The 16,060-nt window shown below is 40.4% G+C and overlaps 1 protein-coding gene across 2 annotated transcripts in view; it reads right to left on the bottom strand.

The window, feature by feature from the left end:
- schip1 (schwannomin interacting protein 1) overlaps positions 1–16,060 on the bottom strand; it is a 39,499-nt gene that overhangs the window by 16,631 nt on the left and 6,808 nt on the right. The window contains exon 1 of one of the 2 annotated variants that reach the window (XM_053321141.1): positions 6,054–6,363. The exons of the other annotated variant lie outside the window; for it this stretch is intronic. Within the exon in view, the coding sequence (XP_053177116.1) occupies positions 6,054–6,083 (30 nt within the window). The 5' untranslated portion in view covers positions 6,084–6,363. Of the gene's footprint in view, positions 1–6,053; positions 6,364–16,060 lie in introns of those variants that run through there. 2 annotated transcript variants of the gene reach the window in all.

The following is a 16,060-nucleotide window of genomic DNA, read 5'->3' as shown; positions in this document are numbered from 1 at the left end:
GAGATTGGGTCCAGTCAGCACGCATCATACTCCCGGTCAACTCGCTCCTGCCGTAATCTGACATAAATCCAAAAAATCTACTCCTCCACTGGTAGCTTCTCCCTGTCTCTCTCTTACATGTTGTGACACTCTTTCACTTCCCTACACTCTCCTTTGGGTTTCCTCTGCTGATCTGCCTCTCCCACAGGACTGTGAAAGCACAGTGGTCAGAGGTAAGGCCCCTTTAGACCCTGCCTACCTTCCACCCCCTGGTCAGGGCGGCCTCTCAGAGAGCCACAGAGAGAGGGAGAAGGAGAAACTCACTCCGGAGTTTTTTTTTCCGTTTTCACGCCCCGACGTGAGGGCAGCAGCTGCTCACAACCGGTATGGAAAGAGACACTTCAGTGATGGGATAGCCACAGTGTAATGTATGTGTGTGTATGTGTGTGTGTGTGTGTGTGTTCAGATGTCTACTGATGTGTCTGGAGCCTCCTGCTGTATCCTCAGAACCCATTCTATATTTATTTCAACTTCTGTCACACTCAGGACTTTTTTCTGAGTTTTTCCTTTTTAAGCTTCCTATCCCTCTTATCTTGAATAGCTTACAATTGTGTGGAAGAATGTAGATTAATCTTCATATCTTAAGTGAAATGAATGTGAAAAATGTGTGTGTTTATGTAACAGAGTAGGTCTTGTGCTCTCTCCCTGCTAAGGTAAAAATAGTGCCCTGTCTGGACTCCAAAGCTAGCAGCCCCACAGCCCCGGCCAGCTAAATAAACCCTGACAGAGCACAATGGACTATTAGTCTGGCACGGATACACACACACATACACACGCACACAGTCACCACTAACTCACTCAGGCCTCATGTACGCAGCGATTGCTTGAGCCTTGTATCAGTGACTTACATTTTCAATCTGAGCTCTCCATGGTGTGTAATGATCTCATCTTTGTGAGACGTTATCGACCCGTGACTCATATATTTGTTATAGCCGCCCAGACAGAAAATTATATCCACACATGGCTGCAGGATCACATTGACTAGGAACATGACTTCACACAAACACAAACCATCAACTAGTCACACAGAAAAATGGAAAGCGTGACAGGGAATTGTAAAACCATTATTAAGTTTATACGGATATGAGCCCATAATTCATAATCACCACATCACATAGTCAACCTTTTCAGTGTGTAATGAAAAAATAAGACTGCACTTTAGCGTGGATTGCGACTACTGATTATATTTCTTGATTGATTAATCTGTTGATTGTTTTTAGTTATTTGCTTAATTGTCTTAATTGACATATTAAATAAATAAAAAATAATTCAGGTCTACATTATGTACATGTGTACAACTACAAAAGCAGCAGTAGGGTAGCGAATCAAACCTCATAATGAAGTATCAAAAACTGCTCATTGAAAGCTGGCATTAAGAAAATTGGAAGAATGTTTGTTGTTGTTCTTAGTTTTGATCAGATATTTTCAAATTTGAATCACAATTTTGCTAGATTTAGACTATATTTGATCCTTTTTTATTAATATAAAATTAGATGCATTTGAGAACAGTAGGTCAATTTGTTAAAGATAAAGTTAAAAAAATGTGTTCATCATTTTATAGCAAAAATGCCAAATGTATGATGGATGTTTTATGACATCATCTTTGGCTCTTGGCATCTTTTGACATTTTATAGACCACAGTGTTTAATTGATGAATCAATAATAAATATCATCATCAGCCCTAGTTTTCCAAAAACCTTATTTAACAGTGTTGGCAATCTTCAAAAAAATACCCAGCTCTAATGCTGTAATAGGAAATGTCTAATCTTCTTCTTGGACACTTTTTATTTATATGCCATACACTGGGACTTTATCTTATTGATTCAGTTACCTGCAATCAGTTATGATATCTGCATTGCAGATGGTGTAGGTCATCCTCTATTTGAGGAAACATGTTATCAATATACACAAGCACAAAGCTTGCTGCCAGGTTGAAATGAAGAATGTCTCATATGTGACAAGTTACCATAGATACAAACACAGTGCTCTAAAACAATAGTGCTCTTTTAAGCTTTGAAGAAATACGCAAAACCTTAAACCTGACTGTAAGTGGAGCAGGAGCTGTTTAAAATGTCTATATTGTTTCTGCATTCAGCACCAAAACCTCCACCTGTGGACTGATTCAGAGGATGAATCATACTGAAGAGTCAGGGATCTAAGGGGAAGACGGGGATATCAGATAAGACATAAAATAGCCAGCCAAGGACAAACGCATATAAGAGAGAAGAGAGGGAAGGGAACGCTGAGTGAAAAATGATGAACATGAGTCACATTCATCTGTTCCTCTGCTGATAGAAAGAGAAGACAGAAAAATAATCAGACAGCTGGGGAATAAAGCATTTGCATGACAACATCAAAGCTCTTCTAAACATGTATTCTCCACTCTAACACACACACACACACACACACACACACACACACACACACACACACACACACACACACACACACACACACACACACACACACACAGGGGTTAAATGAAAAAATAGGAAGTGGGTTTGATTCTGTGTTGATCCCTAAGGATTATGGGTAGAGTACAGTGAATTGTTTGGCTGTCTCCTGAATCCACCACCCACGCTGGACTGCTGCTGCTGCCGGGGACAATATAGGCAACACACACACACACACACACACACACACACACACACACACACACACAAAAGCCAATAAAAGTGGTGTTAGTTGTGTGCGAGAGTGGCCTGTTTGGGGCTGAAGGGTGGGGCCCGCTGGTTCTCTTCTCTGCTTCATTACTGAGGCTGACTTCATAGTGAAGGTGAAGTCACCACTGATTCAAATGGGACAAGAGGTTGAGAGGGAAGCAGTATCTTAGCTACCTGGACATGAGAAGCAGGCAACACACACACACTCACACATTTGGAAATGTGTACACAAATATCACTTCAATCACAGTTGAAGGGCAAAGACTGAGGGTACTGTCAGCTGAGACAAACACACTCTCTCTCTCTCTCTCACACACACATACACACACACACACACACAGGCAGGTTAATTCCTCTGATGTAGATGATGGCTTGACTGTCAGGTCAGCTGAGAGAGCAAGAGAGGGAGAGATAGACGGATACAGACAGACACAGAATGGTGTATTGTTCCAAGTGAACAGAGGGTGACTGTGGGAGAGTGGGTTCCTGGCACCTCCTGTAAGCCTGGCATCCAAGGCCAATGGCACTGTGTGTGTGCGTGTGGTGTGTGTATATGTGTGAGCGTGCATATGCTTGATACGAATGCACCTACACTGGCGATGCCCTCTCTCTTCCTGTCAGTCCTGCTCCATGCTTGATTATTAGTTTCTCTGTAAATCCATGGGTGATGTTTCTGCATATCATTGTGAGATATTATAACAGCATATCACATTTCCTGACATGTTTGAAAGGAACGCTAGAGACTCAGATCCGATCTTATTTTGGAACAAGGAGGAAAAGAAAGGGGGCTGCTGCCATAGCAACGTGGTGAGAATTTCTCCATGGCAATGTTCTGTGTTCCAAACAAATTGGGCTGCAAAAGGAGCACAGGGTGGCCCATCGGGAAGTCCCCTACACACACTGTGTCACAGAGGCCAGTGTTTGAGGGAGGTTTAGTTTTGGCAAATTATACACTATGTCTAACAATTTTATAACAAATTGTTCTTGTCTTGATAAATCTGTGTCAGCACTAGAGGGAAGAGTTCTTTTCCAATCTGACACTGGTTAATAATGCTCTGTTATCAATTCTACATCATGATAAGGACTCACATTTACTTCAATACATAACTATTTTTAGGGACTATTACTACAACTATTACGATGGATTGCAGTGGAATTCTCTGCAGACATTTATGGTCCAGAGAAAATGAGTCCTAAAGAATTTTGTGATACCCTCAAAACATGTCAAAGTTTTTACTTATCCTCTGAAATATCTCAACATTTACTGGATGGGTAGGGACAAATGTTGTATTTGTGTTGTGTCAAATTTTCTTCAATCATACATCCCACTGACTTTTGTGATCCACAAATCTTTTCTCAAGTATCACCTCAACAGCTATTGGTGAGTGTTATAACTGTTTTGAATTGTAAGGTTTGTGACCTCCAGTATAGCGCCATCATGAGATCAGAATTATAATTATTTTAACCAAATACCTGCAAAACTAATGACATTCCCGTCAGCAACAACTAGAGTAGTTTTTATTATTATTGTTCCAGCAAATTTTAGCATTCTATCTATATTGAAGTGGTGAATTTAGTAAACAGTATACCTGCCAGATGTTAGCATTTAGCTCAGAGTACTACTGTACCAAAATACAGCTTCACAGAGTTACTTGCATCACTGTAGACACTTAGTCTTGTATAAATATACAGTGCATGACATTTCTTTTCTTGTGTTGGCCCAGTTATGATGAATTTCCGGTTAAATAACACTCTTTGTTATGGTTATTTCCAGTTTAATTATTTGAAATTTGAATAATTCCATACATTTGGTTTACTGTCAATCCTTATGGTCGTTCTCGCATAATCAATCAGTGTGCTGCTAGTCCTCATTTATAATTCATCAGATCATACCTCATATACAGTTACACTGTCACTGCACTTGCATACATGGATAAAATAGCCTAAATACACATACTGTCTATCTCACACACAGACGTGCTTATATACACATACTGTATGTGACAGGACTCAGCATTCAATCAGGGGTCCTGAGGCCTTGGCAAACTGACAGTATTCCTCTGGCTGAGATGACACACTGTAGTCAAGCTGATAAATCTCACCATCACCCTTCAACCTGCTTGTGCTGCTGCTGACAGCAAAACAGCTCCACCAGATTTATGGATTTACATGAGAATCTGAAAACAGGATGACATATTGAGACTTCAGTCTCCGGTAAACACAATGAACAAAATGGTTTCAACTCACTTATGCACTTACTGAAATGAAGTGCTGCATTGAGATGAAGGAGATGACTGCAGACAGTAGATTGGTTGATGATTGATTGTTCTTGTGATCTAATGATGAACATTTTATTTTGTCCTTTTTGGTTTCATGGTTTATTTGTAAAATTGATCCATGATGCATCTACCCCTCTTGACAGGTCTTCAATCGATGGATGGTTTTTAGTTGACTATGGGTCGAATGGTCACTTTGTTGGTTTTCCCAGCATCAGCCTAAGACTTAATTGGCTAATTGTTTGTGACATTAAGTGGGAAGGAGCTTGCTTTAAAGACTACAGGGTGAAAAAACAGAGAAGGACACATGCTTTCCATTAAATTCCATTCCTTTTCATCTTTTTCTCTTCTCTTAGTCATCAGTGACCAAAGACAAAAACACAAAGACCACACCTTAATTAAAATTGAGGAAAAAGCAACATTAATAACCAAAACAAAGACTGCCCCAAAACATAGACTGTCCCAGGAGACAAACAGAGACACAGGGACAACACCCTGCCTTCAGCACTCCTTGTTCACTTTATTCCCCCATTAAACCCTTCTCTCATTCCCTCTCATTAATCCTTTCTCCTCCTCTAGTCCTCTGTTCTTTCCCCTATCACCCTTTGCTTCTTTCCATCTTTCGATGTGTGTGTGCGTGTGAGGGGCGCTGTCTCACTGCTGGTTGCCAGGTTACCAGTCTAATTGAGAGGCCTCCAGAGAGTTGCTGTTATCAGAGCCTGAACCCTCTGTTCCGTTACCGCTTTCGTTCTTTCTCTTATTCATTTCATCTCTTTTCTGATTCACTCTTCGCAATATGACAACTTCCTTCCCTTTCTCCCACTGTTAATAAACTTTTTATAACAGCCCCCCTCAATTTTCATTTCCTAGATTAAACCAAAGCTGCGCAGCAATGTCCTAGTTTCAACATGGCATTTAAGGATTTATGATAAACTGACTGAAGAAACAACATATGATAGCCGCCTTAATCAACGAAGCTTACACCAACATCAAAATCAACATCAGCTTGAGTCAAATTTTAAAAATGAAAAGACATTGGCAATAAACTTAAATGTCATCTAAATCTGAGAACTACCTGGTAAGAACAGTTTTCCTGGTGGACCATCCTTCACAGCATCCTAGAGCGGAGCTGGCTGAGCTGGGAGAACTGGAGTGGGACTGGGAGAAGATTCCCAGCCCTGCAGTGATACTCCAGTGGAAAGTATAGAGAGGAGAGGAAGGATCCCACCCTGCGATTGATCCAACTAAAAAAAAAAAAATCAATCTACAGTTCTCCCGCTTGCCTCTCCTTGCTAGTCAGTTCGGTCTTCACTACTGCTTTCTATCTCTGTTTTCTGCTTGTTTTCTGATCTGTCTGTTTGTGAAGAGAGAAGGGCAGGGTCTGATCGCTGCTTCCCCAAAGCTGAGAGAGGGAGGGGAGCGAGAGACTGGAGGAGGGGTGTGAGAACGAGAAAGAGAGAAAGAGAGAGAGAGCGGGAGGGGAGCAGTGAAAAGCAGAGCGCATTCCTGATCGCCTCTCTCTGTCTGGTTTGGACTGAAAAGGGGGAGGAGCTGGTGGACTGAGTGTATGCAGAGTTGGCTAGTGGGGAGAGGGGATGGTGGAAAAAGGAGGGAGGCAGGGAGAGAGAGAGAGAGAGGAGGGTGGCGTGGGTCAGGGTTGGGATGTCATTCTGCTGTTTCATATGGAGTCAAGCCAGATGAGGACATAGAGACAGGGGAGAAGAGCGAGGGCAGAGAAGTGATTTTTATTCTTTAACCTTAGAATAAGGTTATAATCCTATCTACACTGCATGAAGAGTCAACAAAACAAATGGTGCAATACCACACAACTCATAAACCTAAAACAGGGCTGGGTATCAAATCTCAAATGTGTCTGTAGTATCAAGTATCAAAGGGCTGGTACTAAAAATCTAGTAATGTTTCATTCTTTGATCAGAAAGTTCCTGATTGAAACTTAAATTTTGCCAGTTTTGGACAATTTTATTTCAATAAAGATGTCTCACTAATATGCTTCTCTCACTAGGTAAAAGTATACACAGTATTTGGTCATTGCATGGAATGTACAGCCTCCCTTGATTCTTTGTCTGTCTCTTTGTCAGATTATAATCCCATAGTGGCAGATGGCCGGTCTGTAATCCACACACAGGCCAACCTACTCACATAATCCTTTCTCCCTTCTCCATCTCTTCACCCATACCTCCATCATGGCATCTACCCACTAATGTCATAAATCAGTTTCTTTGTTGACAGGTTTTGTCTGATCTCACAGAGACTTTATCCAGATGTCAGCATTTGGTTGACAGTTAGTAATTATTAGTATCTGTAAATTAATTTTAAATCAATATATTAATACTTTAGTTTATACATTGTCAGAAAAATTGTGAAAGGGTCCCTTTTCTGTTTAAACAACAGTCTAAAACCGAATGATGAAATCAGAGAAAAGCAGCACAGTATCACATTTGCGACATTAGAAACACTATATGTTTGGCATCAAGAAAATACTTTAAAAATAATCATAATCGCTTACCCAAAGATGTTTATCATTTAACTCATTGTTTAACCGACTAACAATTTCATGTATATATTTTTTTAGTTACAACTCAAAGTGCTGCTGTTCTGTATCTTTGTTTTTCTTCACTATCAGCAGTCCAATTAAAGCAGTGGAACAGCTTTGCACAAGAATGTGACTGATGCAGTTAAACCGCACATCTGTTTCAGTTTTCATGTTTGTCTTTTTTTTTTGTTTGGGAAAGGTACATACGCCTCCTGTTATCTCATCCCTCCTCTCAGGCCAGATCTCTCTATCCGATATTGATGTCTGCTGGATGCCGCTGCTTTTCCCGATAACACCACTCTTGAGTTTAATGACATGGAAGTGGATCGATGCGCTCCCTGCTCTGATCTCTCTGCTCAAACCCTGCACATCACTGGCTTTGCTTTGACCTGCCGCATGGTGCCCATCTGGAGCAGAGTGGAATGGTGCCAATCCTGCCACACTAACCTTGAATATAATTATCTGTGCATGATGCTGATTTGTTATAAAGTTGTTTTTCTCACTGTTTACTGAGAAATGGAAGAGCCAGAATTAAAACTCACTGAGCACTTTACTGGGAATGCCTGTGTAATCTAATGGAATCCAATACAGCTCTAATTTTAAGAAGCCTATACCTTTTCAGTTTTTGACATTGTAAGAAAGGTGATAAATATTCTAGGAGTGGCTGTGGTTCAGGTGGTAAAGTCGTAGGGAGATTGTCTTTTTTCAATGCCATGCCCATGCTATGCTAGATTGGTTAATTTAGGTATTCTAACACATTAGCAAGGCAAGCCAAGGCATTGAAGGCAAGTTTATTTGCATAGCATATTTCAACAGCAAGGTGATTCAAAGTGTTTTACAGGTTCTAGCAATTACAACCTGATAAACTGACTCAGTAAGTCAAGGCTGTTCTCTAATGATAAAAAAGAGTAATCACACCTTTATTAATTCATGTATAAGGGCCAACATACATTATAGAATGAGTATGAAAAATTGAATAGCATCCAGCAGTGACTTCAGACTTTTGCCTGTAGATGCATTTGTCTCGGGCATACCAGAATATTAACTGGGACTTAATGAGTGAAAAAAATCAATACAAAAGCCATACACTGGAGTAGTGAGTCAATCATTGTGTGTACCAGTCTTTACAAAGCATAATGTCTTTCATTTTTGAACATAAATCCATGGTAATGATTTCTCTTTTCTGACGCACATGTGCTTTCAGGCAAGCGCACGCATTCACAGGCGCAAAAAGAAAAACAACTTTGATGTCCAACATCTGTGAGCCATGCTTTGATATAAGAAGCCACAGGAACCCCCTGTCTCTCCTCTATCACCATGGCAGCAGTCAGTCCAAAGACAACCCCCCCCCCCCCCCGCTGACCTTCACACTGTTGTCAAGGTTGCAATCTGAGTCACGGCATAGGTGGAGACCGGATCTCTTTATTCACACTATGAAAAGAAAATGCTATCTGACACTACCCAGAATATGTAGTGTGCATCCCTGGATTGTCAAATTACAAAAAACTAAGCAGCAAAAAACAGTCAAACTCCAACAATTGGGATTATGTAAGTGGCCTTAATCAGTGCAGATGATAAATATTATTAACTAGAGACAAACAGGCGGGCAAACTACAGTTCAGCCTCCCAAACACTGGCCACATTATTAGATGTTCCTTTGGGCTGAGCTGGGTGGTGTTAGATATGAAAACTGAAAAGAAAAAGAGCAAAAATGAAAAAAAGAGAATGTTAAACATAGCTGTATGCAGATTCTAATGCTGGGTTTCAACAGAAGCATGTCAATTACCGCCTGCTTAGAGAAGAAGAAATTGCTACTATGTATGTCACTCTCACTGCGAGGGAGCGTTGTAGTGTACACTGAGCACTGAGGCATCTCCTCTCATTCTCGTTTTCCCCCTCTCATCCCACACATCAAAACACCACTCATGTGGGGCTCTGTGTATTCAACTCTGCTATGTGGGTGTATTTATAGATGCAAACAGAAATAATGAATACTTAATCAAAAGTCACTGATCACCGAGTGAACAACATGGTGGCTCAGTCTACTGTAACTAGTGGGATATAGAAAAAGCTGGAAATTATACTTTAGGTGGTGAATAATGCCCCGTAACACTCTGTACAGCTCATGGAAAATACATGAATCTCCTTCATGCTGTGACACCTCCTTCCTTTCTCTGACAAACAGCTTGCCCTCTCTCTTTTTCAGCTTCCATGCCATCTACCCCTCCTTCCTCTGTCTCTGGGCTTTCAGTGTAACTACATTTGCTTTCTTTTCATTACATTTCTCCATCGTCCCCCTCTTCCCTCTCTTTCTCTCTGCCTCCCTCTCCCTCTCAGTGGGAAGAGAGGAGCTCAGATGCTTTTAGCAAGCTGACATTTTGTGCCAGTGTAAAAACACTGCATAGCAAAGCAGGTTGGCTCAGTGTGAGGGCCAGATTCTGGCGGTAATGAGCTCACTCTGACAGGGAGGAACTGATGTGGAAGGCCAGGGAGTGCATGTGTGTGTATGTGTTTGTGTGTGTGTGTGTGTGTGTGTGTGTGTGTTGTGTGTGTGTGCTCATTCTTATAATCAGCCACCAGAGGTTGTTCTAACGAAGACTGTATGTCTGCAGTTGGGGGTGGAAAGACTAGCATGCTGTGACCATCAGGCTGCAGTGAGGTTTGTTTCACATTTTTAAATGCACCACAACATCTTTGTACACCAACTGATTAAATGACTAAGTAACCACCACCTACACTAGACACAGACAATGTCTCTTATTAAACAGGAGCTTCTTATTGTCTTAACTGCGTACACAAAATAGGGAAAGTAAAAGCTGAATGTTAAAGAAGTAGAAAAAAATGACTTTAGCTTAAAGTTGTAGTGTGTAGGATTTAGTGGCATCTAGCGGGATGGTTGCAGATTGAAACCAATTGAATACCTCTTCCCCTCCCCTTCAAAGCATGAAGGAGAACATTCAGTGGCCATGAAATTAGCAAAAGGCCCTCTCTAGAGCCAGTGTTTGGTTTGTCTGTTCTGGACTACAGTAGAAACATTGTGGTGGTATATGGAGGAAAGGTAATGAAAATATGATTCTTATTTTCAAGTGATTATACACTAAATAAACATACTCATGAATATTATATTCAATTTCTGTTAAGTCTGTCCTGTTAGATTCCACTAAACTCTACACACTGGACATTTCAATCTGAAAGAAATAGCTGATTAATGAATTACTTGATAGATTTTTCATGCAAAAACACCAAGCACTCTCAAACGTGGGGAATAGATGCTTTTCTCTGTATTATATCATTGTAAATTTTGTATATTTTATATATAGTAATTTTCTATTTTATAGACCAAAATCTTTGGCAGTATAAATGATAATGAAAATAATCATTAATTGCAGACCTGAATTAGTCATTTAGCTTGACAAAACAATAATTTACAACTATTTTGATATCAATATTTTAAAAAGAAAAATTTTGATAGTAAACTGAATAGTTTGGGGTTTGGGATTGTTGGTAAGCCAAAAAAGGAAAATGAACAAGTCACTTTAGGCTTAAGGAATTGTAATTTAGCCATTTAGCCATTTTCAGCATTACTGGCATTTCCCAGGCTAAACCTTTCATTAATTAAAGTTGCAGCCCTGCTTTGGTCTGATGGAATGATTATTCTTGTGTTATGGGTATGTGAAGAGATGAAAGTGCTCTGTGTTCAGTTCACTACAGCAACAGATGAAGCTCTCAGCATGACCTGGCACAAAGTCTTACTCTCTGTCTCACACAGACACACACACACGGTCACATGAACAGCTTAGATAACACAAGAGTGAGAAACATAGAGACAAAAATACTGTTGGTTGTTTACAGTCTGTTTGTGTGTAGATGTGATTTACACATGGATTACTGGTATTTTTAGCCCCAGTATAAACACACCAAGTACCCAACCCATGTCTCTACCTCTTGCTCTCTTACACCCAAACACACGCTCTGTAATTAAGAGCAGAGAGAAGCTGTGTTTTATGTTTCAGCTCCACCCAAATTAACCCTCATGTCCACACAAGCACACACACACTCAGCACAAACTCAGCTCTGTGTGCATGTCTGACTCAAGGCTTTATTCCTCCAGCTAGAGAAATAAGAAGTGATGGATAGGAGTTTAAAATCCTTCACTACCTGGGAAACATAAAACCTTTCTCTCTCTTTTTCAATTTCCCACTCTCATTCTCTTTTTGTTGCCCTCTTGAAATAAACCTTGTTTTTCTGTCTCTTTGGGCCCCGTTCTTACTTATAAAGCTGGCCTGTGTGCGAATGTGTTGCTCTGTGGTGACTGTGCAGTATGAGGACTGACACAAAGCTATAACATTAGAGGCTGTCTCCTCACAGCTACATAAATCCCCATTTCCTCCACAGCACGCTCTGCCACTCACAGCCTGCACCCCGTCTTTGATAGTTTTCATAGGGTGGAGAGGGGGAGCCAGGCGGAGGGGAGAAAATGGTCTCCTGCTGTATTTTGGCTGTGTGAGAACATTAGACTATAATGCCTCCTGACAGCTTGAGGAAGAGGACAATTAGCAGGGAACAGGAGTGGGAATGGTAGTGAAGGACAGAGGATGTCTGGAAGAGAGAGGGAAGAAAGAAGAGAAAAAGAAGAGTAGGGATTCAAAACTGTGTAGTAAAATGAGTTTGATACTAGGTCTGAGCCTGGGTTGACATGCATGTTAGATTGCTTAAATAAATATGCACACTGAAGAGCTGTTTGACAGTTTATCCACCATTCTCAAACCTCCATGAATCATGTGTGAATAAATCAGAGGAAGGGTGTGTTAGTGTTGTCATTTTTATGTATCTTTCACAATGATCATCTTGACTAACTGTGGTGGAATGTTTAGCTGTAAGCTATACCTTTCCACCTAAAACATGATAATTTAATCTCCCCTTAGAGCAGCACTTCAGTTTGGTTTATCCTAGAGCTGGATATTGCTACTTGATACCTTTAAGGTATTGACTGAAATAACAAAGTACCACGTAGTATTGAAATTTCTCCAGTCAAATAATACCTGCATTCAATCCTTTCTGTATCCAGATCTGGAAAAAATTAGCCAATGATTTGAATACTTTCCAAATATATTCATACAAAAAAACATTTCGATGGCATGGAGTGGTGGCATTTTATGCAACTGATTGCTTCCATTCACATGATGAAAAAATGGTACTGAATGAAGTACTCTACTGGTATCGGTATCACTTTAAGGGTACTAGTATTGGTATAGTATCATCATTTTTTACTCACAACATGCTGGCTTGCCTTGGTGACATCATTCTAGATCATCAAACACACCAGTGTGTAGGTGGCAGTAGGGTTAGGGTTTCCACCTCGAGCAACTGGATGGGAAGCTTGTCTGTGTTTGTCAGCTCATAATCACTTATAGTGTTAATATTACTCATCAATACAAAAGCGGTTGGTGTGTTTATGTGTTTGTTTATAGGTTAAACTGTACTTTGACACCAGATAAGAGCAATTTAGATGGTACCACACCTGCTGAGGCAGACATTTGAACTTGGTGATCCTGCCCTTTTTCTATGACTTTTGTGTTGCCATTGGTTACAGTTTGTGTGTATAATTTGTTAGATGAATGTTTACAGTACATACAGTGCCAGCCAGCAGTCAGTCTTAATTGATAAAGTTTAGATTTTTCATGTGCTCCAAACATGCGTTGTATAGCAGATCACCTGACTTGTCACACTGACTTAGTTTTTTCAACCACTGTTAATAACCATGAGATTAATGATGGGTTCTCAGTGATAAATGCCCCTCAACAATAAACACTAGTATATCTCTTTAAGTTCTGACATGTTTGCATGTTGAAAGAGCAATGGTGAAAGAGCTCACTGACTGTTCAGCCTAGCGATTCACTGATTTTACCCATTTAAGGTAGTTTGTTATTATGTTCTGCCCTTTTCTTTTTTTCATCAATGAGCAAAAGACCATAGACTGACAACTCCAGTGCAAAGCCAAGCTTTTACAGTGGCAGAAATCCTTATTTACCTTTTTTTTCTCCAATGTGTATTTAGAGCATATAACAAGAACTGTTGACAGGTTTCCTACATGTTGGTGGTCAGATGCCAGTCAATTGTAATCTTTAGAGTACATTTAAATTCAACTTTTAACAGAAGGCTTGAGGTGACATAGAGTAACAGTCAAAAGTTTGTACCCACCTTCCCATTTCCTTGAATGATAAAAGGTGTCCAAACTTTTGACTAGTACTGTTGGTGTTCTAAAGCAACAAAAAATCATAAAACAGTCAGACTTTCTCATTTCTAGTACTTGTAGCCCGGTTTGGTCTGTCGGAGCTCAAGGTAAAAGAACATTCAAAACAGGTGCACAGTGCAGAACTTTGGTTATTTAAAGCAGAATTCAAATAGATGAGCATTGAATATTTGATGTTTTTCTTTCTTTGCCAGAAAGTCAGAAAAGAGAAGCTACCAAGCACCCACATGGTGAGAGAGTCCTGCCAGCATCAGCAGTCAACTGAGATACAGATGTGTAGCTGGATCTACTTTATGTTCCCGTTGCCGCAGATTTAACTTTTCTGTTACATACAAACTCAAAAGACAACATGTGACAGCAAAGGAATGTAGCACCCTAGGCTATAAATACATGTGGAAGCTTTTGCCAAACAATTTTTCTTACTTTGAGTCTGAACTTTCTCAGGTTTTGTCTAAGTTTAACAACAGCCAAATCACATTACATGCAAAATAAAAAAGGGTCACTGAAACTGGACAGAAAGATAGTTAGTCATATCTTGCTATACCTGAGTTAAGTGCCCAACTTGCTGTGAGGAATCCAAGGTTAAGCTGAGATGAAAAATTCTCCGCTGATAAAAAAGGGAAAAACATCTACCAACACTGGCAGACTGTCAGAATACCAAGAGAAGAAAAATATATCCTTTGATTTTGTGACGTGAGTGTGTTCATGTGTGTGTGTGTGTGTGTGTGTGTCGTGCAGACTAACAGGAGGACTGCCTGACTGAAGCAGAGTGTGTTTGTGTGTTAGCTGACGTGATGTGCTGAGGGCCGGGCATGTTTCAGCTGGTACCGGCACACACACACGAGGAGCAGTGGTTAAGCCTAAGGGGCTGAACCAGACACCGGAGCTTCAAAAGGCCCTCTCCACACCTGGCTAAAGCCCTGCCCCCCATCTCTGTCTCCTCCTCCCACTTCCTACCCCTGTATCTGCTGACTATCTCCTCCTCCAAATTCCTGCCCTTTTTGGCATTCAATCAAACACAACCCTGACCCCACATACCTTGTATCACCTTTCTACTCCTCTTTTTGATCCCAGTTATCTCCCCCTACCACTGAAGTATCGCTACTCTTCTGCATTCACATCTCACTGCTTTGTTTTTCCCGGTCAGGACCTAGGTCTACTGTGACTACTTTACACTCTTTGTTATTTATATCCACTATCCACGACTTCTCAAACCCTACAATTTCTTCTTTCTCCCCTACATTTGCCCTCTCTCCCTCTACGTGGCAACGTCTGAGTACTGAGCGAAGGTAGTAGTTAGGTTGTTAGTGGAGAGTGGTGAGCACAGTTCAGCTGCTGAACTTGTACATAATCAGAGAGCTGACAGTGGAAATAAAAAGAAACCCTTCTCCGTCCTTGCTCTTTTTCTCCGACCTCTCATTTTTTTCTCATCCTTTTATTTTCCACAACTCGTGAGTACTTTTCTGGGGCATTGTCCACACTTCTACTATTTTGGTATGGCTGTTGGCCTTTTCACTGTTTATATGGTCATGCTTGAGATACACTTTCCTTTTCAGTAGATGCTTGTCGACCTATTACTATAAAAAATAAAAGGAAAATTACCACATTTGCTCTAAAAGCAGAACATTAAGAATTGTTTTAATTCATATTAGGTCATTCCATTCAAATCTGCTACATGGAAATAAATAGATCCATTCATAATCTGGAAGCTCTTCAACACTGCCAACACTTGAGTAGATTGTCATGCAGTGTGAGATGGTGAGAGGGAATCCCAATTTCAAGTTGTTTTTTGATGAATGCAGACAATATATAAATTGTTTTACATGTCTTTCTCTACCTTAGGGGCAATATACTTCATATTTGTAATGTAGATATGAATATATATATATATATATATATATATATATATATATATATATATATATATATATATATAATGGCTGTCACAGATGTTGTGAGGCATTAGTGAGTCAACTTGTGAGCCTGTACCTGAGTGGACAGTATGACTGTATCTGAGTCATATGGCTGTGTTCGTGTGTGAGTGTGACCGAGAGAGAGAGAGGAAGAGAAACAGAGAGAGACAAGGAGTGACAGAGAGAGAGAGAGAGAGAGAGAGAGAGAGAGAGAGAGAGCTGGTCTCTTTAAAATGGGAGTGGTGCTGCAGGTCTCAGCACAGGCCCTATCTTTATAGCCACAGTTTACCCATGGGGTGTTTTTAAATTGTGTGAGTAAGTCTGGGCGTGTGCAGTCTGAGATTCAAAAAAGAGGTAGCTTT

The sequence above is a fragment of the Scomber japonicus genome, chromosome 6 (genome assembly GCF_027409825.1).
Source record: "Scomber japonicus isolate fScoJap1 chromosome 6, fScoJap1.pri, whole genome shotgun sequence".
In the NCBI taxonomy this organism is placed as follows: domain Eukaryota; kingdom Metazoa; phylum Chordata; class Actinopteri; order Scombriformes; family Scombridae; genus Scomber; species Scomber japonicus.
The sequence above is the reverse complement of the archived record's forward strand: the minus strand, read 5'-3'. Positions and strand labels throughout refer to the sequence as shown.